The sequence below is a fragment of the Falco biarmicus genome, chromosome 7 (assembly GCF_023638135.1).
Source record: "Falco biarmicus isolate bFalBia1 chromosome 7, bFalBia1.pri, whole genome shotgun sequence".
NCBI lineage: Eukaryota > Metazoa > Chordata > Aves > Falconiformes > Falconidae > Falco > Falco biarmicus.
Genome location: NC_079294.1, coordinates 31,648,208 through 31,673,871, shown reverse-complemented (window position 1 = coordinate 31,673,871; position 25,664 = coordinate 31,648,208). Strand labels below are relative to the sequence as shown.

Here is a 25,664-nt window from a genome sequence, read left to right as displayed (position 1 = left end):
GCTCCTGCTTCTGTGTCTTCATGCTACCTTGCTGCTCGCCATCAGCCATACTGGTGCGATCGTTTTAACACACTGACTCACAAAGATCAGGTTTAAAATCACTTATCCCTTCCTCTTCTGTAGCACGGTTATTAAAATCACATCAGTTCCCTAGTCCTGTTCATCACATGTTGTTAAAATAATCCCCTCTTCCAGTCTTTACAGTGGTGCCGCATCCCCTGCCATTGCAGAATTTAACTTCAGTTATCTTTCTTTTATTAGACAGTTATATTAAATATGTGAATCCTCTTCTGCATCTTGGCCCTATTGCTTACTGTCATGAATAGTCTCGCTGAGATGGTGGTACAGTATGTTTTTCTGTTACAGGTTTTTGGGTACTGTGACCCTATGAAATAGTTTTGCTTGGGAATCTTTTCTGTCTGCTGATTCCAAAAAGTTTTCTAAAGTAAAATTGACAAAAAAACTTAATTTCAGACTTTTTGCTTTGCTTTTATTTTTAGATGTTGACTTTACCCTTGACAAGAATAAGAACTAAGAACCTTTTTTTTAAAGCCATATTCAGTAGCGCAGCCTTTGATCTAGAGGCAGATAACATCCGACATCAAAAGTACCCTTGATCTCAGTGAGACTGAAATACTGAAATTCCAGGAAGCCTGCAGTAGCGGTATTAAATACACACAAATATATTGTGGGAAGATTAGAGCAAGTGTGTCAGTTATATTATCAATGCAGTAGGAATGCTCAAAGGGACTAATCTGACACTTAACTTCAAAATAAGTTGAGTATGATTAAGTAAATATTAACATAAATCTGACCTATTATCTCCTTACAATGATTCACCTGTACTGAAGCCTGAAATTATTGCTTAAGTTTTATATTATGAAGACTGAAGAAAGCAAGAAGTAGAAATGATCTCCCTCAGAGCAGCTGCATTCCAGGATTATATACGCAAAGATAAAGAATTTGACTGAGCTGTGCAACTGGGCATAACATTACTTTGCAATGCCACAGTTTGCAGAGAAACAGATCTGGTCAGTGTTTCCAGGTTTTTCTTTCAGCCACTTGTGTTTTAGGAAGTATGTGGCTGAAGTACTGAACAGTGATAGCTGGCAGCGGTCCCTTAAACATCAGCTCTTCCTCCCTCAGCCTTTCATTGTTTCTGTGTTAAGTTCTTCCCTCTGGCTTGTTATAGTTGAGTTGACATTTTTTTTGTTCCTGGTCCATGACTATTTTCTGTTTAAGCTGGACCAGCTGCGCTGCCTGCCACTGTTCCTCAGTGTGCATTTTAAGGAATGCTGAAACCCAGTCAAGGGCCATTATCAACTGATGGCTGCAAGAAGCCAAAGATGCAGATGCAGTTTTCAGGCTTCCTAAATTCATGCATTTTGTATATGGAAGGAGCAGAAGAGTAAATTAATTTCCATTGTTTGGGAGAGAAAACATTAAAGAGCTTTTTCCATAGATATAGAATGCTTTAAACATGATAATTACCTTGCATTTCTGGCTAAACTTACAGCTTCAAAAATTCAGCTGTTAAAATCTTAGAATGTTTAACAGCTCTATAACTGCCATATCATAAAGGAAAATATTTTTACACAACACAGGTTGCATTGATTTAATCTGCTCCCTAATTTAATGGCAAATGTCTGGTTAATATGCTGTGTTGTATTCAAAATAACTTAAGGGTTTTCACTGTGGAAGAATGGTTAGCATAACACAAAATGCTGCCTTGACCTAACCTTCAGGTCACATTTTATTTTTGCTGTAAGAGTTAATCTGAAGTGCTATAAAACCATCAGTTTTGTATTTGAATACAGAAAAAAATACCACTACATACTTCAGCTGTGCCATAATAGATGTACTCTGAATTCAGCCTTTCAAGGATGGGAGTATGTGAATGTTTTAAATCTTTGTGCTTACAAAAATCAGTAGAGGGATTAAAAATAGCTCAAAAGAGGTACTGAACTTAGCAATAGACTTCAACAGTGTTTGACCGCTAATGCCCATTGAGCCCTTCTTTATCTCCAATGCTACTTAGGTCTTGTTTTCTTTTCTGAAAAACTTTCACATACTTTTGTACCTTCATGTAACCAAAACTGGTGTACTTCAGAGTTCTAAAGTGTGGAAAATAATTCACCTGCAATTTACAGGCTTGGCATCAGTTAACTATTAATCTCCTTTTAAAGATTTTTTTGGGGGAGACGACAGAAAAGAAAAGCACTGAAACTTGAAGAAGCTATAAACCTGTAGCATTCCTTTAAGACAGAGAATATCATAAAATAGTACTCATATGAGAAAGCTCTATTCTACTGAGGAACAATATCGTGGCTATTAGATGATTTTTTTTTTGCCAAGTGGCTGATTGTTAATGCAAAAAAACCTTCTACCAAAGGAGAAAAGAAATTGGATTCCTTCCATAGCTAGAATTGGGTTGCCGCAATTTATTTAGATGTTCAGAAAACACTTCAATTGTTACCTCATGTTTACTGTGGAAGAAATACTTTCAATAATCCCACAGTTCTGACACATTGCTGAAATTACTTACGAAAAGGACAGTTTCATTTGCTAGGCACCCTAAATGAGTTTTTCACCCGATGATGTCATAGTATTGGTAGTTGTGCTATTGTTGGACTTAACAGAAGAACTGAGACTGAGCTGATGCTCTGTTTCTATAAATGTGTTGCTTAGATCTTTGGAACCGCATTTCTTATGAAAGTACGGTTTTCTGTCTTTGCAGGGGGGGCAGGTATCCTCATTATTTCAAAAATAAGTGTCAGATGAAATACTGTAAATGGCATTCACTTTGAGATAAGTCTCTTTGCTCTTACAGCTTGAGTTTCCTCGTGACTGATTTCAGTGAGTGGGTTTACGTACTGCCTTTGAAGTGGAGCAGTCCTTACGTGTAATCTTTAGACTTCAGGGGGATGTGATCATCTGCTGAAATCACCTTGCATGCAGACAGAATAATTGCATGCAAAATGTTGTGTTAGAATTTAGCAGGGTAAGACTTAGTGCAACAAAACAGATGACCCTAAGGAATTGTTTCAGACAACTTCCCTTTACTCAGGGAAGCAAACTCCTCTTTTGTAAGCATACTGCAACTAGTCATGGTCAGCTTTCATGCACCATGCAAGGTTTGCTGCTAACTTTAACATTTTCCTTTTCTGAGCCCCAAAATAGAAGAGGGACTTAAACAACAAAGTTAAAGTCAATGGCTGACTTGTATAGGTAAGTAAAAACATAAGGAAGATTTTAAGTAAAAATGGATCCTGAAGTGGAACGCTTCAGACTTCATTTACTCTTATTTCTTACATATGCTGAAGTATTTTGAGCTTTTTTTTTTTTTAAAGGTGGGTTTGTTTGGTGCTGTGTGTTTTTTTTAAAACGCTGTCCTTCAGATCCTTGACCAGATTTTTTTTAAGACTTCAGAGTGGGGTTTATCCTTCAGGTTTCTGGGGAGTTCCCCCACCTAGAGGGGGCAGTTTCTCTAACCTGTACCAAAACGCAGGGAGTGTATTTCAGAGCAGTTATCTGCTGCTCTCATCTATACCACTGATGATTGTGTTGATGTTCCAAGTGCCTCTAACGAATCTTTGCTGCATGTTCACTGCTTGCTTTGGGCTACTCCTCACTATGCAGATTAGAGGTCAACATTTATAGTAAGGCATCTGTTCTTACTTGCAGTAGTAGTAATAATATGTAACCTACTGGTAATAGGTGGCTCTGAGAAGTGCCATGTTGCTTCAAGTAATAGTAAAATAGAAAGCAGGTGCATTGAAACAGGACTCGGCGCTTACCCCTTTGTCAAAAGCAAATGGAGAGTCTAACTTGGGATGAATAGTGTAACGCCGTTTTTAATGCATCGTTCAGAAACGCGTATGCTTTTGCTGGCCCTATGATCAGTGGCTGCATTGATGTATGCTCTTCCTTTTCTCAGCAGAATCGGGCATGCCAAAAGCAAATCATCCAAGTGCTTGTTGAGGACAGTTTGTTTTAGGTATGAACTGGTGTAAAACTTAACTACCCTTGCAGGACAGGCATTTTCATACATTCCTTATAGAAAATAAAATAAAAATTGTTTCTAAAAGTACATGTACATTCAGACATATTCCTGGAATTTGCTGCAAACATTCTCATTGACCATTGACTGTATTTGTTACATTTACACTGTATATTTCTATAATTAAGCTTAAAAAAATTCTAATTGCAGATTATTGTTTTTATAATTAACATGCTGGCTTTTTTATAGTATTAAGTAGAGAAATGTGTGTTTAATAAGACAGATAAATCTATAATCTGCCTCGTTATTAAACTGTTGCTTCCCAGTACCACCTTCTTTGCTTTACTGTTTAAGTTCCCCTTTTCAGTGACTTTTTGCTCCTAAGTAGTAGTTGCTTTGACAGATACTCTTGAATGCTACTCTTCTTGAAGTAGCATGTTCGCTTGTTACTACTTACTCCTTAAGAACTTATCCATCACATCATTAGTTGTAACAGAAATGGAGTCAATGCTTATTCTGTATGCTGGCTTATGTAGAAAAGCAAGATTTTCTTTAACGCTATTAATTGCTGCTAGTTGTGTTACATGTGCAACCAGTTCAAAAATATATAGCATCAGGAGAACCTCTTTGATCTTTGTCTTGACAAATGTTAATGCTACCTTGCTAAACGCTTTCTTCCTCAGCTTAGTCCAGGAGCTCAGTAATAAGATACAGTTTTCTAAACAACTGTCAAAGTTTAGTTTTTGAATGTCCTTGAAACTGAGAGAAAAATGGTGGTGTATAAAAAGTAAAATAATTGCAATGTAAGCATACTGCTCTGAACTGTCTGGGGACATCTCATGGGCATAAGCACAGCTGTAATTTTGTGGCCGTTAGTGGGTTGCAACTGCAATGTATAATTCTAGAACACTACTTTTTTATAAAAATTGCTAGATCTTTATAGTACAAGTAGAAATAGTATTTTGTGTATATGTAAACCAGATGTACAAATGAAGTCAGCAAAGTGCTGTTGAGGACTTCAAGTTATCAACATTGTGGTACTGTATGTCTTAAGTCAGTAACCCCAAATACCCATGTTTTCAGCCTCCCGTGGTATGTCTCCTCTTATTTCTTCCAAATCTGCTCCATCTCCCTTCAGGAGACTTAAATATCCCATCTCTTCTTCAGAAGAAATGTAGTCTGTGAAAGAGTAAATCCTAATGCAGCAGTGGGTATGAAGAAACTAGCAGTCACCATGAGTAAGAATACCTGCCTCTTGGATGCTTCACTTTCTGCTTCCCCACCAGAGGAGGTGCTTGCTCCCTGTCCTGGCATCTTCTGTGCCTTGCTTGATATGGAGACCAGGGTGGTGGCCTAGAGCACCCACTGCTTCCTGCCTTCTCTGTGAGTCAGAAGATGATGCTGAGTAGCTGAGTACCAGCAACATGTCACAGTTCTTGTTTCTGCTCCTCTGCATGGTTTGTCACAGGAGGGTCCATGTGCGAAGTGATACAGACAAAAATCACACCTCTGTTAGAGTTTATAGGCTTCTCTGAGTCTGCTGTGAACAACAGTGACTCAAATTCAAATCTGCAGCTTTGAAATGTGTTAAACAGTCAGATAATGTATGCTAGCCAGCCAGAGTAGGTTCTAGTAGAGCTGAACTAGCCTTCCAGTTGTTCATCCGGCAGGCGTGATGTTTTGTGTGCCTTTAAAAGGTATATGTATAGTTGGAATCCTAAACCACAATTAAAATTATTATTCTTTTAGTCAGAATTTAACCCTATTTGCAGCTTTGGTCTGTAGGGCACTTCTGTTTTTACTCTCACTGGGAGTCATATAATCCTTTATATTACAGATTTAGCCATATGCATTATTCTTTCAGGATCGAAGTGTCTCTGTAACAACATCATTGATTTTGGATTTTTGTTTCCTAGGCTGTGAAGATATTATTGCTGAGAGCATCTCACTAGACACCTTAATTGCCATTCTGAAGTGGAGCTCTCAGCCCTACGGTTCCAAGTGGGTACATCGTCAAGCACTACATTTCCTCTGTGAGGAGTTTACCCAGGTCATGACTTCAGATGTCTTCTATGAACTCAGCAAGGACCACCTGCTCACAGCTATTCAGTCTGACTATTTACAGGTACCCTGCAATGCAGAATACAGCTGGTCCTGCTCAAAGCAGGATATGTTATAGTGTTACTAGAAGCGCTTGGGAGTAGCTCATCTTAAATTGTAGGCAAGGGTGGGTTTGCGTGCACAGTAAGCATTCCTTTTATAATATGTAAAGAATGAAATTGAAGTAGTGATTAAGAAAACTGTTTCATTCTTGGCTTGTAACACAACCCAAACCAGCAGTACATGCTATTGCTTAGAAGCCTAATGATAGTTTAGAAACGCTGCAAATTATTTTAAACGAAGAATTTCTGAACCTAACATTTGTCTTGCATGTTTGTGTTTGATAAAATTATGTGGTGGTGGTAATTTTGCTGTAATAACGTACATCCTAGTTGGGGGCAGTGGGAGCTAATAACTAGTAATCATTCAGAAGGCTTTATTTTTTGGGGAGACATAAAAATACCTCCTCTGACAAGTATTGCAGAACTTTTATTTTTTGTGACTTTGCTTCAGTAATTATGTGGTTTTAGGGAGAGGAAAGCTGACTACTGACTAATGGAAAGTGTGTGGAGTTTTGCTGCCATTTCTCTTCAGTGAAGATATCTTTATAATGATGACCAGCCTTTATAGCTTAAAGATTACTTTTTTTAAAAATTGTAGCTGTCCCAAACTTAACCTTTTTTTTTTTTTTTAAGTGTGAAGTGTTAAGAGATTACTGAAAGTGTTTTTGAAAGTTTACTTTCAGGAATAACTGTAACAGTACTGCTGATCTTCCATGAGAGTGTGTGTTATGACTAAATGTCCTACCCCAGTTGTAAGAAATGACATAGATAAACCTAGATTTTTCAGTACCTGATGTTTTTTTCCTCTAAAAATGTTGAGTGGTTAGCACGTGTATATAGATTTGAACAAAGCAAAGATGTTTTGTTTATAGTACTACTGAAAATCTTTCTCTTTACCTAGACTATAATTTAGTTGGTTGGTTTATTTTCATAGTTCCCAGGCTGTGCAGATGCTGAATTTGTAGTGTTAAACAAAAGATCGAAAAAAACAGTGTAAGATCTTCCTCTTTTAATTAACTTTAATTATTCAAATTTAATACCTGTATGTTTTCATGCTAGACGAATTTTTTCCTTCTGTAGAAAAATCTTTCTTCTTCTTTCTAGGGATTCAATAAGTGACATGAATCTGTAAGTCATAGTGGTGATATATCAGTAGTACTACCTTAAAATATTTGGAGGAAATGGTATAGCAGATCATAAAGTACTTGCTTCACTCTTGGTACAGTTGTATTTTTTTATAGCTTTAAAAGACCTGTCTATGTGATTCTTGGTTTTGGATATATTTTTGTGTGTGTGTGTGACATTAAGCTAAGCATAGACAGATTGCTGACTTTCTCTTTCTACCAGGCAAGTGAACAAGATATTCTTAAATATCTGATTAAATGGGGAGAACACCAGTTGATGAAGAGAATAGCAGATCGAGGTAAGGATCGTTTAAGCCACACCGTACTAAACTATATAAACCATGATGTGTGGAAGTTCTTTTGTGGGTAATCTGTAACTTAAGGAGATTTAATTTACCTTGTTCATAGTATGGTCAAAACTAAACAAACGCACTTTTCCCCCAGCTTTTGTTCTCTATAAAATGAAAACATGGACGTTCTGAGGGAACTGGGATTGTTTAGCCTCAAGAAAAAAAGGCATAGGGGGGATCTTAACAATGCCTATAAAAATCTAATGACAGGAAGCAAAAAGAAATAGAGCCGCACTCTTCTCTTGGCATCCAGGATAGGATGAGAGGCAATGAGGCATTAACTGAAATACGGTCAAGTCTGTTTAAACATAAGAAACTGAAGATGGTCAGACACTGGAGCAGGTTGCCCAGAGTATTTATGGGGTCACTGTCCTTGAAGGTGTTCAGAATCCAACTGGATGTGTTTATGGGCAACCTTCTTTACCCTGCCTTGGGAGGTGTGAGGAGAAGGCAGTGGCTGTGGCTGGACCAAACTTCTAGAGGTCCTCTCAGCCTCTAAGATTGTCTTGATTTTTAAGTCTGGTTGATTTCCTGTTCTCTCAGAACCATTTTCCTTGGTAACTAATCCATCAAATTAAAAAACCCTGCAGTATCTTCTACTTTTCTGTGCTCGTGCAGGCTTCTCGCAGTAATCTTCTCCTTAGTTTACTGTGTCAGCCTTTCACTTCTTCAGTTTGAGTATGTTTCTTCCACAGAAATCTGTGGTAGTGAGAAACAAGCCATCAAGTCGTGTCAGTGTTTTTCCTCAAGCAGATGTAAATGTGTTTTATTAGCTCAGATGCATGTTATTGCCCTTGTATTTACCACTGTAGCAATCTCATGTGTGTTGGATGTGGGAAGCAGATTATATACTTCCCAAGTAACAAATGCAAGCAGCTTGTAGTTAATCTCCACCATGAAGTGTCAGTCAGATAGTACAATAGAGGAACAGAAAGGGAAGAATCTGCCAGTGTGAAAACAGAGCAGTGCTGGTGTAGCTGCTGTCTTTGGAGGGCTGGACATGTTTTTAAAATCCACTGTTACTGCTTGCAATGTAACTGCTTTGTCATGGACATGTATGAGATGCAACAAAGTCAGTTAAAATACGTGCTTTTAGTGGCACAGTAAGTATTTTTTAAGTGTTTGTCTTGGGCACATTGGAATGGAATGGAGCCAATCAAACAGTAACAGACGGGGACTGAGGGAGATGCTGTTTATCTGGACTAATTGCGCAGCTTCCCGGTCTGTGATGTTTAAGTAAAAGGCTCAATTCTCTTTCCTGGGATCATCAGGTAGCATAATATTAACAAAAGCATAAATAAGACTTACACCAAGTTCTGTCAGGTTAGGGCTAAATTTAGTCTAGTTATTCGGTCTAAATTCCTCAGTGATGCTCTTGACTTTTCAGCATTAAATACGGGGCAGCGTCAGCCAAATATCAGAAGGCATTAGAAATTGTAATGGGCTCTGGCTGAAACGTGAGCTGCCTGTACTGAAGGGAGAATGGTTCTGTGTTACTCTTTGAGGTAACCTGTCAGGCTAGGCAAATCCAGGTTGAGCACAATACCTAAAATACAGGTGGAGCTAGTTAACTGGGGAGGGAGAATGACCTGAGTGTGTCATACATTTCTCATCTTGAAATCTCTAGGAAGATGCCAGCTCTTGGCACAAATAGGTATCCTGTGACCATAAGAGCAATTTGAATTGCCTTGATACAGTCGTTACTAAGGTGGGTTATACGAGGAGGCTAGCGTAACTTGTACATTAATTTGTAGAAGATAAGTCTCTGAAAAGTGCTGGTGAAATGGAGAGGAGCTGCAGGAGGGAGTCTTTGGGGGAACCGCTAGCAGGGAGGTACAAATGTTTTCATAGCATAGCTCTTGGTAGACTTTTATAAATCTTAACCCCAAACAGTAATTTTGTACTTTCTCCCTGGCTTACTTTGAAACCAACAGCTGTGCAAATGACCTATGCTCATATAAACTGAACCTGTCTTTGTGGATGCTTCATATCAGATTTTAAGGCATGAAATAGTTTTGTAGAACAATGCTGATAAGCACTGTTGACTTAAAATCAAAATGTTATGTCCTTTTCTATAACTTCCTATTACTCCTGCTTTCCTATTTAAACTTTCTGATGTAAACTCAGTATTTCTTGTTCCTTCCCAAAGAGCCTAATTTACTCAGTGGTACTGCTCACAGTGTGAACAAAAGAGGTGTGAAGAGGAGAGATCTTGACATTGAGGAGCTGAGAGAGATCCTGTCTCCACTTTTACCCTTTGTCCGCATTGAGCACATCTTACCCATGAACAGTGAAGTACTGAGTGATGCTGTAAGTCAGTACTCTCATACAAATACTATCTCTGAGTTCTTTATACTTCAGATTCTACAATGTTCAGGTTACCTTTATTTTTTTAATGGTTAGCTCCTAAAATGTTACTTCTGAGTAATATGTGTGTAACTTCCTGGTTAAGTTTTCTGGTTTTTTAAATCTATCAGAAGGCTAAAGAAAAATCAGTGGTATAAGGATTCAGTGTAAGAAATGCAATTCATGCAAGTGTTCCCCATATTTTTATTTAAAAAAAACGTAAAACTCTTTCTTAATTCTTGAAGATGAAGAGAGGCCTGATTAGTACTCCTCCTTCAGACATGCTACCAACATCAGAAGGTGGAAAGTCAAATGCCTGGCTGCGGCAAAAAAATGCTGGAATATATGTACGGCCAAGACTGTTCTCGCCCTATGTGGAGGAGGCTAAGGTAATAATAATTAACAACACTTGATTATTGTTAAATTGGAGTCATCAGGGGGTTCTGTAAACAGGGAAAGATTTTGGTATGTTTTGTCTTTCTTTGCATGTACTGGCCTAAAATACTAACATTTTCAATTTAACAAGACTTACAAGATTGATCATCAGGCTCAAGTCTCTAGAACTGGTCAGAAAAATTTCAACAAAATTTTTTTTTGTCGAAATTGAAATGTTTGCGAGACAGATCTTGATGAAATTCCACCGGAAACAAAGCAGCGTTCTGAGGGAAACCTCCCTGGTTTCCAGCCAGTTTGCCGGCCCAGCTCCTCGGCAGCACTCCTGGCAGGCGGATGGCAAGGTGAGAGCCTGAGAGTCCCAGTTTGCAGCTAGTCAGCAACCTTGGTGCCAGGTCTTTCAGGCTCCCCAGCTCCCACCAGAGCTGGGTAGAGAACTACTATTCCACTCGGCAGAGGACTCTGATATTTCATCTTCTTGTTTGAATCGAACATAACCAAAATTCTTTCGATCCTCCGCAAAATGGAATAAGTATCTTGTATCCCAGTTTGACTGAAGTCCTCTGTGTCCACTCGGGCAGTAGCTTCCCTATTTAATATCTTGCATGAGGACTGCCAAACGGAAGATCTTGCAGTATCTCTGATGGTGACGTTTGGTGACAGGGTGGAGATGGCTCTGTGTGAGGCTGAAACATGCCATATTCTGTTTGACAGAATGGGAGCCTTGTGGTTCGCGAACTAATGCGCTGCCACTTAAGGCAACTCCGATGAGCCGATAGCTCGTGAGCCCCAGCAGTGCAGGTGACGGCAGAGTAAGAGGATTAGGTGAAGCTGTGCACATCCACACTGTCTGCAAACTCTGAACACTGCTCTCCTGAATTCGGAGCTTTTTCCCTGTGCCTAAGAAAGAAAACTATTTTCTAAGGGTGTGAGTTGTGGTTGACATCCTCTTTGAGGGGAGTGGAGAAACAAAACTACTTTGAATTTTTGGGCACAAAGGTTAGGGAACACCAGGTGGCACTCAAGTAGCAAAGGAAGGCTAGCCAGTTAAAATTTTATCTTTGTATCTTGGATAGTTAAAACTAACAAAAATACGTTAAAGAACATGTAATAAAAGGTTTGACTGTCTTAGTTTTCAGGTATATAGTATGGAAGTGCTTTAGTAGTTACCCTAAATCAAAAAGTGCATTCTATATTTTTTTTTCCCCTCTGTCAGGAATCATTTCTGTTAGTTTCATGTTATGCTGTTAATGTTTTTGAAAACATCATTAGCTGTTTAACCTTAGAGGAAGGACTGTCATACTTACTATCTGGTAACTATACTCCTATTCACAGTTTAATTATTGTGAAATGCAAAAATTATGGAAGAATGATTTCTAATTTTTTTTTTACTCTTTTACATTTTAGCCTCCCTTTTTTTGATATAAATCCATTTAACATTCAATGAAAATCTTTAAAGGGTATACATAAATCCCTTTCTATTCATTAAGATGTCTGAGGGAAAACCACTTCATTTTCAGACTAGTGCCTCCTCAGTGGCGTGGAGAGTTGAGACCTATAGGCAGTAATTGTGTGAGACGGAGTCCAGAGGGTCTAGCCTTGAGAAGGTTACTCCTAATCTGACAGGTACAAAATAAACAAAGCAACCTTCCCAAACTTTATTCACCTGTCTGCTCTTAGCTCTGAAACTCAACTCTGATCATGACTGGAAAATGGAATAGAAAATGCGGAGGAAAATTCCAGGTCCCAAACAGTATCTGCAAAGTTACGGCTTAGACATTGCTAGACTTGTGGCCTCGGGACTGTTTGCAGCAGGTCCCGGTGGGTGTGCGTGCTGTGCCTTCATGAGGGCTCTAATGGCTGTCGTTGCAGTCGGTACTGGATGAGATGATGGTGGAACAAACTGATCTCGTTCGTTTGCGGATGGTCCGAATGTCCAATGTGCCCGACACCCTTTACATGGTAAACAACGCGGTGCCGCAGTGCTGTCATATGATTACCCACCAGCAAGTTAGCACTAACCAGTCCAGTCCTCCTTCAGTTATAGCCAATGAGATCCCAGGTAAGGCTCCCAGATGGCTTGCGATGCCAGTCGCTCCTGTGTGGATGCATGGGGGTTTGGGGTCAGGGAGAGTGAATGTGAATTACTGAGTGTTATGATTTCCTCAGGGAATAGAACTGCACTGTTTGGGTTTCTTCCCACCCAACAGTAGTCCCTTTTGCTTTTGTCTACTCTGAAGACGTTCTATTTGGATGGCATAGTAAGCAGTTAGAAAACAAACTACTGGAGGGGGTAGTATTTTAACCTGCTTCAGATCAGCAATTTGAAAAACCTTGCACTGGGTAAACTTACTGTAGAACGCTTGCCGGAGTCTGGTGCTCCGTTCTCAGAGCAGTTCTCAGTTTTCTACAACCAGTCACCCAAGATGGGTAAGATCTGAAAGGCTGGAAAATAGCAAAACACTGATTTCTTTTAAAAACAAAAAGTAGGGGAATATAACTTGTAGGGCAGTCAGCTCAACTCAGTTTGCCAGAAAAATACTGGAAGTAGTCACTCAAAACAGATATTTTCAGTTCACCAAATGCGCTTTAGCTTTGAATTCAAACCAACTTCATTCCTTGTGTGTCAGAGTAAGTTTTTATAGGTGGAAGTAGATACAGTCTCTCTTGACTACAGGATACTTGGTGTGACATTTGCTATAGGCAAGCCAGGGAAATAAAAAACTACTGTAATATATTTTGTCACTTATGTGTTTGATCTTTTGGTGTCAAACTGGAAGAATGTATCTGGTGGGATTCCGAAAGCATCGAGCTCTTCCTCCCTGCTCCTTTTCCCTGTCCGATTAATACTTGGCTTGCAGAGATAATACACTGGCAAAACTTGCAGCTGATGACAAGTTGGGAGAGCCAGTGGATGTTTTGGAGGCCAGGATTAGATAGCTAAATGACCAAGATTAAATTTAAATACAGTGAAGAAAGTCGGAGACATTGTGCGGATGGAAGCGTAGCCAGCTCTGTGCATACACAGCTGTGGCTGAGGGAAGCTCTGTGGAGAAAAGGCTGTAAGTCAACATAACACAATTCCATAAAGAGCAACCATCATGCTAAAATAAAAAAAACCTGTGCCACAAGCCTTGTGAAGTAATCGGTCTTGGATGGAGCGCTGTGTTCAGCCCTTTTAAATTGCCATACTGGGTCAGGTCAAGGAGGTCCTGATAACCTCCTGCTTTACTGAGTTCTGTAATTAAGCAAAGGAATTGATTATTTTGCCAGTGCCTTGTGCTAGGAAGGGTAGATGGAGCCCAATTAATCTGAGGAGATTCAGCCATGTACCAAGCCTTAACTTGTATGGGAATCCATCCCAAAGCATAGGTGGAGCCCAGGAACTGCTGGAGGGAGAGCTAGGCGACACTGCCCCTGCGCCCCTTAGGTTAGGCTCTTAGAACAGGGGTGCTTACAGCTTAGGTGTTCTGCATCTGTTCGCTGCCTGTGGACTAAATTTGCGTAAATGCTGTTGGCAGCATGTCTTTGTGCTGCTCTTGCAACACTATTGTAAGCTGAGTTCAGCCTCTGCTGAAGTCTGCTCTACTTTGAGGCTAGGTTCTGTGGGTAATTGGGTTTTTTAAGCATCTTCTGGTTTTGGTTTGAATAAGAAATCATGCAACTGACTTGAGAGAATTTTATTGTTTTTATATATGTAATCTCTCTTCCATGTGTCTCACATGAGTGATAGTAAAAAAACAGAAATAAACCTGTGTTTGAGAAGACAACACTTTTTCATTAAAAAACTTAGATCTTTTTTTTGGAGACTGCTTCAAACTTCTTTTTTTCAGTGTTAGCAAAATGCTGGTTGTAACTAAATGTCTGACTGCTAAATCAGGATTTTTCAAACAACTGAGGTGTGTGGAGGGTAGTGTGGAGGACTTATTTCCAAGCCTTGAACTCTGGATAGGGTTGTTCCCCCCCAGTAAAAGAACTCAGTTTGTAGGGGGGATATTTTGCACTACTTATAATTATTCTTCATGTACCAATGTAAACTTTGTGAAATTGGGACCGGTTGTAGTTGCATGGTGTTGGGTTTTCTCCTTCTCTGTAATGAATGTATTTTCACATTGTTCTTGCTGTCTGATCCATTTAACTTCTATGAGCTTTCATTACGGACATGTGGTCATGGTAATATGTAACACTTGTAAAGCTGGTAAAGGATCAGATGCCAGGACTCAGGTATTCAGAGATCTGGATTTGTCTTCTCTCATGATACGTGCATTTTCCTGAGGACAGAAAGACCACAAAGAAATATCATTCATCATCGAATAGCAGCAAGAAGTGACATGAGAAAGTTTTGCAACAGGATGAATACCCCAAATTATACATTATTTCCTTTTGGAAAGCTTTTTTTTAAAAAATTATTTCAATATGGCAGCATAAAACAACGTAATTTTAACAGGTTTATGTTGGCTTAAAGTTTGTGTAAATTTTTTTTTTTTTTTTAGAATGCTCTTTCTGTATTTGTATACTGGTATTATGGTCTTGTGATTATAGAATTCCACAAGAAGTATGCCAAAAAAATCAATGAATTCTTGGCACACAGAATTCATAAGGGAACATTCTGTTTTATTTAAGATATCCTGTCCCTACCTCATATCATTACATTCCTGCATCATGAAGGGTTTACAAAGAAGGCTGTATTTGCAGCTTATTCTAGCAGAAGCTGGAAAAATGATATATGCGTTTACCATTTGTATGATATGTTATCCCATGTGGCCTAATGATGCTCCAAGGAATATGTGTAAGTTGAACTGTTCTTGGCAGAATGCTTCTTAAAAAAAAAAAAAAATTAAAAAAAAAAAAAAATTCAGCCTGATGATAGATTTTTTTTTTTCTTTCAGAATGAAATCTAACTATTGCAATCAAATTTACTGTCTCACCTTTCCAAAAGTAATCTCTGTTATCCCCATTCCATTCTGTTATCCCTCCAGTTCCTAATCTCCTTGTTGTAAAAGAGATGATCAAACGGCTGCAGGAGCTGCGTCATACAGAGCAGGTGCAGAGAGCATATGCTCTTAATTGTGGAGAAGGTGCCACAGTCAGTTATGAGATTCAGATTCGTGTGCTGCGGGAATTCGGACTTTCTGATGCTGCTGCTGAACTTCTGCAGGTATGAAAAATTGCTCTGTAAGACCATAGATGCTTTGATACTGTTCTGCTTCTGAATTGACTTGAATGTGTAACTGCAGTAAGAGAACCACTTTGTATGTGCACATGCAGGCACAAAAATGCTTTGACATGCCTGCATAACTTCAGAACTGTCCAGGTGCAAATCACAGTGAGACTGTTGTGTTTAATTTATGTGATTTTAATAAATGTGTAAGGGCAGTGTATAAATATTTTTCTCAAGAGCTGTCTCCATTCAGGGTGCTACTACTGCCACAGATTTTGGAGGCAAAAAAAACCACCTCCAAAGGGGCAGTTGATGAGAATAGTCAAACCATAACTAGAAATTTAGGTTATGATTTATTCTTGAATCAGAGGAGAAAGGGTCCTAACTTATACAGTAGATCTGCATAGTACATATCAGGACTGGGAATCTGGAAATCCCATTTCTGTTTGTACGCTGTTAAAGCAAATGCATTTGTTGGTAAACTTAGTCACACAGAATCTGATGCTTCTTTTCTTGTTTTAAAAAAATATATTTTAAAAAATCTTTATTCAGTGACAGCTGTAACCACCACAAGTGGTGGTGAGGCTTTAGATGGCCCAGCTAGCCTGTTACAGGACAGTCAGATTTCTAGTTCCATTGTGTGTTAGTTTAGGAGATTTTTCTAGATGACTTCGTACTTCGTTTTGTTATATGCTGAGGTTTTTTTCCTTTGCAGAATCCTCACAAATTCTTTCCTGATGAGCGATTTGGGGACGAAAGCCCACTCCTGACAATGAGACAGTCTGGACGATGTCGCATTAACAGCACTCCCACTGCAGAAACCATGTTTACAGAACTAGACTCTTTTGTGGCCTTTCATCCACCATTGCCCCCTCCTCCACCTCCATACCACCCACCAGCAACTCCTATTCATAACCAATTCAAAGTGGGCTGGAAACAAAGGGTGCCAAGTCAACATCCCTCCCGTTCCTTTTCTTACCCGTGTAATCACTCACTGTTCCACTCCCGAACCGCTCCCAAAGCTGCACCGCCTGTCTACTTGCCCAGTGTTAAAGCAGCACCTCCTGATTGCACTAATACTACGGGTCTGGGGAGACAAACGGTGGCTGTAGCAGCGGCAGTGATGGCAGCTGAGAAGCAAGTAGTAAGTATTATGACTTCTCCTCCCTATCTCTGGCCACTCAGAGTGGCTTATAGAGAGGAGCTAGAGAGAATCTACTTGATTCCAACGAAGTAACTTGGCTTTGTCAAATAAAAGAGCATTGTTGTTGGTTAGGAGAAGAATTAACTACCAAACTGGCTGTCAGCATTCTGCATTCCTAAGCCCTGGGAGAATGAATGTTGCAGAGGCAGGAGCATTTTGGAGGGGCACGTGGGACTAATGAATCTTCTGAAATAATGTAGGCTGTTCTACATTAAAACAAAGCATAAGTTGTGTGGACTGCATGCTATAATTCATGGGTAGAAATAGCGATGATAGCTTGGATATTCACAGGTAAGCAATCCTGATGTAAACAGATGTATATAAAGGTGCTTTGCTGATTGACTGGATACCAAGCAAAAATGAATTCCAAATCAAATATAAGAATAAATGCAGTTTATTACATTACACTATAAAGGAAAAATAGTATGCAATATGATAAAAGGAAACTAGTAGTTATTATGCACAATATGATAAAAGAGCAATAGAAGTGAAGCATCTGATCATTACTGCAAAGCGTTACAGAGACTAAGGAAAGGATACATCACCAGCTACCACCTTAACATCATCCAGGGCCCACACTTTGACTGGGAAGCCCCATTGCAGCCAGCGCTAGGAGACTCTCAGTAACTGGGAAAATTCCTACACAATGCATCCACCCATAGGTGAGGCTTCTGGCCCAGTCCCGGAGCTTGCCCGCCTTTATACTCAGTGAAAAACAAACATAGTTTACACACCTAGTGTATGCAAACTTTTTTAAGTTTAGGCGAGGTGCAGGTGTGCACTATCTCATTATTCATAAGATTCACACGTGTCAGGGATGTTGGCCAGACGCCCGAGCATGGTGGAATTACTGTCATGACATAGCTGCACACAGCACTTATTGTCTGGATGTTCCTGCTCATGTCTTGCTTGTTCAGGAGCTCAAGACAAACGCCACCTGCTCATTAAGGTTGTCCTTGAGCTCCCTAAGCTCACTGTCCAAGTTAAGCAATCCCTAATTAAAGACAAAGGCTTTTTCATAAGCAGTAATCAATTTAGTAAATTTTCATCACAAAAGGGAGCCTATGGAGAATGTGAAGGCCTTAGGCAGGCAGAAATTGTAAATACAAAGAGGCTCATTACAGCACTTAGGCAGTCATCATAGTTGCTGAACTACAATATGATGCAATAAAAACAATGAACTTATAATATACTGGATAAAGACATAGCTTTGTGAAGTACATGAAATGCTAAACAAAGATTTTGTTATTTTATTTCTGCAGTGAAAAAACTGTTTCAGTACACAGTTGTCCTAGTGAAAACCTGCTCTTTGGATGCAGATTTGATCTGGAATTCTGAATGGAAAACATGGATATTCTTTTTCTTTAGCAGTCGTCCTAAACATGTTGTACTCCTTTTTATGTTTTGGGTTAAAAGATTTAACTTCTAACCTAAAATTAAACCTAAAGTTTTAAAAGATTAGGTTAAAAGATATAAATCGGAATTATTTGCCCTTGCTTATTCTAGAGTGGAGTTCGTAGCGTGTCTGTCTCTCTGGATCAATACTGACTTCACTAAGGAAACCATATAGTGATCTTCTTCACATTAGAAATGTTTCTGCTAGAATGTTTCTGTAAAAAAAAAAAAAAAAATCAAGGAGAAGCTTAGACTTTATATGGATGATATTTTTCTTCTGTATTCTTCAATTTGTGAGCTACTAGTACCGAATGATTACTAAAATTGCTTTCATTAGAAATAAGTACAAGTAGAAATTTTAACTCTTCTGTCTGGAAGACTGAAATGTGCCTGTCTTATTGCAGGACTGCTTATAGGTGTAGGCGAGAATGCCATGCAGCAGCTTCCGTGCGCTCTGAGGATCTAGTCAGCGCTGTAACTGATGCTCCCCCCACAAGCCCTGAGGCTGTCACGCATACACACACACACATGCCTGCGGTTAACTTATTTAAAAATACGAAATGCAAGGAGAAGGGTTGCGTCTATAGTGATGAAGTACATGTTTTGTGGCTTCCCTGCTCTGGAACTCTGTGCTGTAACAAACCATTTGTTAGGTTCTGCACAGAGTACCTTATTTAGTTTGATACTTGCAGGTGGCTTAAAGCTGGCTTACCTTTTGAGGGTTTAACAGTACATTGCCGTTTACTGCGTGTTCAAGACAAGATGTGTTTAAGAAGGAGCTGTTATTGTGGACAACAGCTTCGTGAAGGAAAGAAATAGTATTAAGCTAGCAGGAAGGTGAAGGTTGGAGGATGCATGTGTTCTTTAAACAGCGTAGGAAACTTGCAGGTTGAAGTTGGTCTAGGCAAAGTAGATTAGGAGAATGTCGGTTTGAATTACAGAAACTATCCTAAATACGATTTGTGTTTAGCTTTTGCTTTCTTTCCATGGAACAATTTATTTTCTCTTGCAGTGTACTCAGCCCTTGCTAAATGAACTGATGCCAGATATCGCAATGGGTGTGTCCGCAATGTCTTTAAAAGACAGAAGATTGCCAGAGCTCACTGTCGACACAGAATTAAGCCAGACGGTTACAGAGGTAGGGCCCGGCCCACCCCAGCACATTTCGTGTATTCAGAACAGACACATGCCCACTTCTCGAAAGAAACATGCAATAGAGCAAAAAATAGATGCTCGAGAAAATCAGCAGGAATATCCCGACTTCTATGACTTCTCTAATGCTGCATGCAGACCCTCCACTCCAGCACCCACCAGGCACAGTCCTTCGCCTTCGCAAGGCATATATTTTGGCCCAGATCTGTATAGCCACAAGGCATCACCAAGTGGCTTAAAGTCAGCCTATCTGCCCTCCCAGATATCTCCTAAAAAGCAAGAGGATTCTAGGAGGGAATACCTGCTCTCCCAGGATGGGCATCAACATAGACAAAAGAATGAGCCAATACACCTCGATGTCTTAGAACAACCTCCCCAGCGACTGGACTTGGCGTTGGCTGCCCAGGAAAATGCTGGGAATGGCCCCGTTCACATCAGGGGAAGAACAAAAATGGAAACAGATTTAACCTATGGGCTGACCTCCAACAGACCTTCGCTCTCTGCATACACCTCTGAAACGCAAGAAGAGAGACCCAGTAGGAGACTGCTGGATGATGAGCCTTTGGAACATGGAGCACAGAGAAATGCAGATTTGGAAAGGGAAGATGCAGTAAGCAGAGGAAGGAGGTCTCCGAACAAACCAGACTTCCTGTATAAAAAATCTGCCCTATGAAAGCAACCTCCACTATTTCTCTGTGCCTAAGAGTCGTAAACATCCCATTCTTTGCAGCTTTTGGCCTGACTTCTGTCAGACAAATTCATTCGTGCCAGCAGATTAATTCATCTTCACTCACTTCTTTTGTACATACATTGCTTCATTAGAGACAGCATGTTATCTGTTTGTAATGCTGCTTCTGGTTTTAATTTGTGGGAATTTTTTTTGGAGCAAATTTAATTAAGCCTTTTAAAAAAAACAAGCTGGTACCTTTTTTTCTACAACCTAGTAGCCTTTTGCACCTGTACATCTATTTTAGTGTATTAGTTTTGTACTAATATGTTAAACTTTATTGTCACATTTAAAGGAGTGTATTTTCATACTTTTGCATTTTCCCTTTCACCTACCAATTCCCTATGTGCATTGGGTTGCACATTATGAAATGTATTTTCTTATGAGATAGTAACAATACGTTTATTTTTTAATTATAGGAATTCCAAAGAACAGCACATCAAAATACTACATTTTTAGTTAGACTTTTTTGTTAGTTTGTTTAGATCTAAAATCTTCCTGATTTTTACAACTATGGCAAGAATCCAGTCTAACGTTTTGTTTGAAAAGTTCTGGCAGCTGGTCTTCCCCTTATGTAGCAAGCCCACTTCAAGAATTGTATTTGGGTTTTTAAGTGTCCAGGGGGATATTCGGGAGTCCAGATCCCAGTGAAATTGACTGGGATCTGACAGTCTGATCTCTGTTCAGCTGTGACCATGGAGAACTCCCATGATCACACAGAAGCACTTATTAGACAGACTAGCATTCTTCACTTGCCCATACAGAAATCAATCTAGAAATACTGTAAAAATAATAGTAATAACTTGTTCTTCCAGCTACCCACATGTGGGGGTAAGTGAAGACCAGAGCTGAGGATTCATGCTAAATCCTGGAGTGTCAGGAAGACGAGGCATGGTATTTTTGCTGTTGCCTGAATGGTAACCCTCCACTTGAGAGGGTTCCCTCTCCAACGGAGATGCCAAGGTGACTGCTCATTGCCTTGCTTTCTCCTGCCTGCCATTAAAAAAGGGCTTCACTCTTAGTGACGTTGTTCGGTGTTTCTTACCTGATCTGAAGTGTTGGTGACTTCGTAATTGCAGCTGTTCTGTGAACAAAATCAAAGTAAGGAGTAACTGCTCTAGCATCATGGAATGTGCGAAGCTTTAGCACTCTTGAATTACACTTCCCTTTCCCGAGTGCTTTTTTAAAACACGGAAATAAGGTTCCTCTATTAGTGTGATGTGGAGAAGGGATGATAGTGATCTGGGCTGGCTCCCTACCACTGGGTTGCGGTTAAGCAATGCACTGGGTGTTAATGGTTGTAATTAAGTGCATCCTTAATACTTGCCATGCAGCTTTTACTACAGATTCATTGCGTTTAGGGTAGGGATCTGATGCCACGGCAGTGTAGTGATAAAGGCCTGTTTTGGTTTTATTTTTCAAATGCAGTTTCTAGAATGAAGGATTTCCCTGCAGTAGAAAACTTTAATCCCAAGTGTGACCTAAGGACTGCTTGGAGGTTATGTGGAGTTGTTTCCTTCTGTTCAAATAGTATTAAGCATTTTGAACTGCAATTTTGCAGCTTTACTTTTAGTTTTTAGGTAATGGCAGATTCTTACCTAACCTGTTTCATTAAAGTATGCAAGGCCTGGTAACACCACCACAATGTTGTTGATAAATATGGAATACTGCCTTTCCAAATTACCAAATAGTTTCTCGATAAATGAAGATATGGGTGTTTGAACCAATAAATCCTAATGTCACCTTCATCCACGTCTATAGGCCTCCGGAGCCTGTGTAAGCTCTGCAGGCACTCCTTTTGAGGTGCAGCCGTGGAAGGCGTGGAGGATTGGAGGAGAATCTTAGCCGAAGTGTGCCAGTGATGTGTCTTGTGGGGGGGAGATGGTTTTGTTGGGGTTTTTTCCCCTCTGTCAGCCTTTTCAATCTGGTTGGTGTATTGTGTTGGGGGTTTTTTTGACCACAGTGAAGATGCTTGGTGGTCATGGCCTCGTCACCGATCTGTAGTATTTCCGTGGGACTGCAGTGTAGAACGGTGGTAAAGGCAAGAAGGTGCTGGGGTGGGGGCGGTGCTGCTGTGGGTTAGGGGCCGAGGCTCCCTGGGATTCTGCTGGAGGTTTGGGCAGGGTGCTGTCGGGCGGCATAGCTCCAACCGGTTACTGGGGTCTCGTGCTCCACCAGCATTAACTTCCATCACACACAAAACCCCTGAAACTGCCTGCCCTTGCATCATATGTATGTTGGTAGCTTAATTACTAAAAAGTCCTAGCTGTCCTCAGAAGACTTGCTATTCTGAATAATTTATTTTTACTGAAAATCGATAGATGTTACTTCGAGAAAACTATTTTAGTTACCGTAGTTTGATGTGGCACTGTGTGCCGGAACAGAGACGGGGCTGAAATCTACAGCTGTAACTTTTAAGCTTGAAACTTGTGGGGACGTGCCTGATGAAGACAGAAGTGTTGAGGTTGCGGCTTGAGGGAAATAGCGAAATGCTTTGGTTTTGGAATAAGCTGGTGAGGAATGCCTCTGGGGAACGCGTCTGCATTTCAGAATACAAAACTGCTTCTGAAGACTCAGAAACTGAGCAGTATTAAAAAGAGAATAGAGTGTTTAAAAGTAGGTGCAAAATAAAAGTCCTTCAGAGGCCACAAAGACAATCAGGCTGTATAGACAATCTGTGTTTTCACTTGTATATTTTGGGTTGGGAAGAAGAAAGCGGCTAATGGCAGCCGATTTGAAGTGGAAAAGAAGGATTGGTCAAGTTACTGGAACTGTATTTTTGTACTCCAGCGTAGGATTTCCTACTTAGTTGGCTGTGCAGAGGGAGGGGAGGGACACCATCTTTATTCTTCATGGAAGCATTATTCAGAACTAGTGTTCATACTGCATCTCACTCACAGAACACATGTACCTGTGCTACCTGCTACTTCTTGTTCTCTGTCTACTGAAACTTTGGTGCAGAAGCTCCTTGTTTACATGAAGCACTTTCTGATTAGGCTGGAAATTAACATCTTTTCCTCCTGTGAATTTGATGGAGATAACATTACTGACTGTATTTTTCTTGAGGATAGAGGTGTGAACATTAAGTTGTTTTGAATGAGGAAGATTCATGCTCCTTCTGTTAGAGCTCAAGACTTTCATTTGGTGGGCAACATGCAAAAACTTATTCCCCTTTCCCTGACGCCGCCCTCTTTTCCTTAATATATGAATGAATAACTTAATTCCTGAAACAGATTCTTCATTTGAAATGTTTTGTTGTTCCACGGAGTTACTGTAGTTGTGTATTAATAACTGCTGTGTTGATTGGCAGTTTCTTGTTGTATTTTTCCTGTTCTTGAGGAGTTTTGTTTCTGAAAGTTAAGGCTGTGGCCGCCTGTACTTGTAAGCCTTGGGTTTTGGTCCTGGAACGTCCCAAATGTTTGTCTTATGGGTTTCTTTGGTTGGGGTTTGGTGGGGGTTTTGGGGGGTTTGGATTGGGGGGGGGTCGGTTTTTATTTTTGTTTGTTTGTTTTAAAGAATACTCATGCTGTTTGAGGCACTGTTCTTTTATCTAATAATTATATGCTTCTGTGGCAGAGGTGGTGCTGAGCCCTGCCAACCACAAGGAACAGCTGAGATAAAATTGTGAAACCGTATTTGGGGTTTCTGTAATTATCTGTACTGCCAGAAGGTAGCCCTGCCTTTGGCAACGTTACGGTTTTGTTTCATGTCCTTGTGTTGTTACTGGTATAAAGTCAAGTGCCTTCAATGCTAAAGGCTCAGAAAACTTTCTTAAAACTGACTTCGTGTCCTATGCAAGTGTTTTTTCTACAACCTGCATAACCAGTACTTTGTAAAACTTGTTTACGCTTCAATTGTACATAGTGTTTTTTAAAAAGAATAGTATTTTTATTTAGGTACCTCCAAACTTGAATTCTAGTCTTGTGTGATGCATTGTAAAACAATACATTTCTCTTTTGAGTACCATTACAGTTGTAAAAAGGTTTTCACTGGTTCTATTTTTCTACTGTTGCTGAGAAGCATGTAACACTGACTTTATCCTACGTATAGTTGGCATTTCAAATAAATGGCTTGTATAGAATGGGCTTGTGCGACTTCTTCCAGCTAACTGTTACCAGCCAGCTGCTGCGGGGCTGCCCGCCGACCTACTGGCTGAACTGGCCGTGCTGTCATTATTCCAAACTTGCTGTGACTGATGCGCGGGGGGAGAGGAGGAGTTCAATACAGGCCATAAGGTGTGCTACAACAGTCCTGGCTCTTAAAACGGGCAAGGTTTGCTGTTCCTTCTGGGGAAAAAAAGTGTACAATAATGCTTTGAACATCAAGGGTATGATACAAACCAGTGTAAGAAGAGGAAGTCAAGCTGCTTGAACAACCACCACTGATTTTATCAGAAAGGTGAAAATAAGCTCTAGCCAGAGCTCACTGAACTAATTGCCTGAGCGTACTCACTGTTAAAGGCAATAGGATTACTCCTAGTCAAGGCTGCAGGACTTAGCCCTTGATCTAGGAAGTGTTTTATTTTCTCAGCAGAGCAGCTAGACAAAGACTCTCATTAAGCGCCCGCCATTCTCTCCCTGAGCTACAGTTATCCTGCATCAACTGAATATTCATTACATCTCTCGTAAAAACAACTGCTTCGCTCCTTCAGAGAGATTAATCAGAGTTCAGAAGTGTGTCATCCAGCAGCAGATCTTTAGTTTCACTTTGATGTACAACAGCAAAAGGCTGTGGGTTCTGTCCTGCTGTCCGGTGGGGTGGGTGTGGGGAGAGAGCACCTGTATGGTCGTAATGTTAATTACTGATACTTTCCCACATCCAGGAAAAGCAGTTTTAGGAGCACCTTCCTAAACTAGACTTCAATCTAACATTTATTGTTGGAGGCTTTCTGTTCATTTTGCTAACACTCCTACTAACTCTGCTTGCTTGATAGAAGAGGGTGCCTCTGCCCTCTTTGGGAAGACAGCGCAGCCGCGCCGGAGAGGGGTGCGGGTTGGGTGCCCCCAGCTCTGCGGCCGGAGCACGGGTGCACGCCCAGAACAGACGCTGCACACCGGCCCTGCTGAGCCGGGGCGGTTACACCTTCTCCCTTGCGTGGAAATCACTTACTCGGCTCAGAAAACTTCCTGCAGCTGAACTCCTCCCTTGAGGTGCCGCTGCTGTTTCCTTGAGCACAGCAAGGGGTGGGACTGAGCCTCGCTGCAGCGTTGACATGCACCAGGGTAGCTGTTGCTGTTTTATATACTTGGGGAAACCTGGGGTTTCTGTTCAGGGTGATGTGAGCAAAGAGGTGTGGGACCCAGGACAGCATCTGCCTTGGGGCACCTTCCCCCTGACACCCGACCCTTCTAGTGAATCAACTAAACGCAGCAGAAATCTGCTTTTTCTCCTGCTCAAGGCTGTACTCACAAGCCCCCTGCCAGCTGTTGTTCCACACCTGGCTGCAATGGCCTGGATCTGGGGGGGGGATGCAGAGGGCCAGGAACACGGGGCTTGGCTTGACTCTGCCCCCCTGGTGTGTCTTGGCCATGTGGCTCCCCAGTCATCTTCACCGCTCTGCCCTGGGGGGGTCTGGGTTGTGGATGGAAACAAAACACTACAGCAGCACATCAGAAAAAAAAAAACAAAAACCACTACCAAAACCAAGACA

General features: G+C 40.6%; 1 protein-coding gene across 5 annotated transcripts in view; it reads left to right on the top strand.

The window, feature by feature from the left end:
* BTBD7 (BTB domain containing 7) overlaps positions 1 to 24,095 on the top strand; it is a 55,059-nt gene extending 30,964 nt beyond the window's left edge. For 4 of the 5 annotated variants that reach the window (XM_056346025.1, XM_056346027.1, XM_056346026.1 and 1 more), the window contains 9 exons: positions 5,917 to 6,125; positions 7,510 to 7,585; positions 9,786 to 9,946; positions 10,228 to 10,371; positions 10,606 to 10,719; positions 12,248 to 12,437; positions 15,355 to 15,533; positions 16,252 to 16,680; positions 19,148 to 24,095. In XM_056346025.1, coding sequence (XP_056202000.1) covers positions 5,917 to 6,125; positions 7,510 to 7,585; positions 9,786 to 9,946; positions 10,228 to 10,371; positions 10,606 to 10,719; positions 12,248 to 12,437; positions 15,355 to 15,533; positions 16,252 to 16,680; positions 19,148 to 19,960 — 2,315 coding nt within the window. In that variant the 3' untranslated portion in view covers positions 19,961 to 24,095. The remainder of the gene's footprint in view (positions 1 to 5,916; positions 6,126 to 7,509; positions 7,586 to 9,785; positions 9,947 to 10,227; positions 10,372 to 10,605; positions 10,720 to 12,247; positions 12,438 to 15,354; positions 15,534 to 16,251; positions 16,681 to 19,147) is intronic. The other variant, XM_056346029.1, reaches the window with a different exon arrangement.
* The last annotated feature ends 1,569 nt before the right edge of the window (positions 24,096 to 25,664 follow it).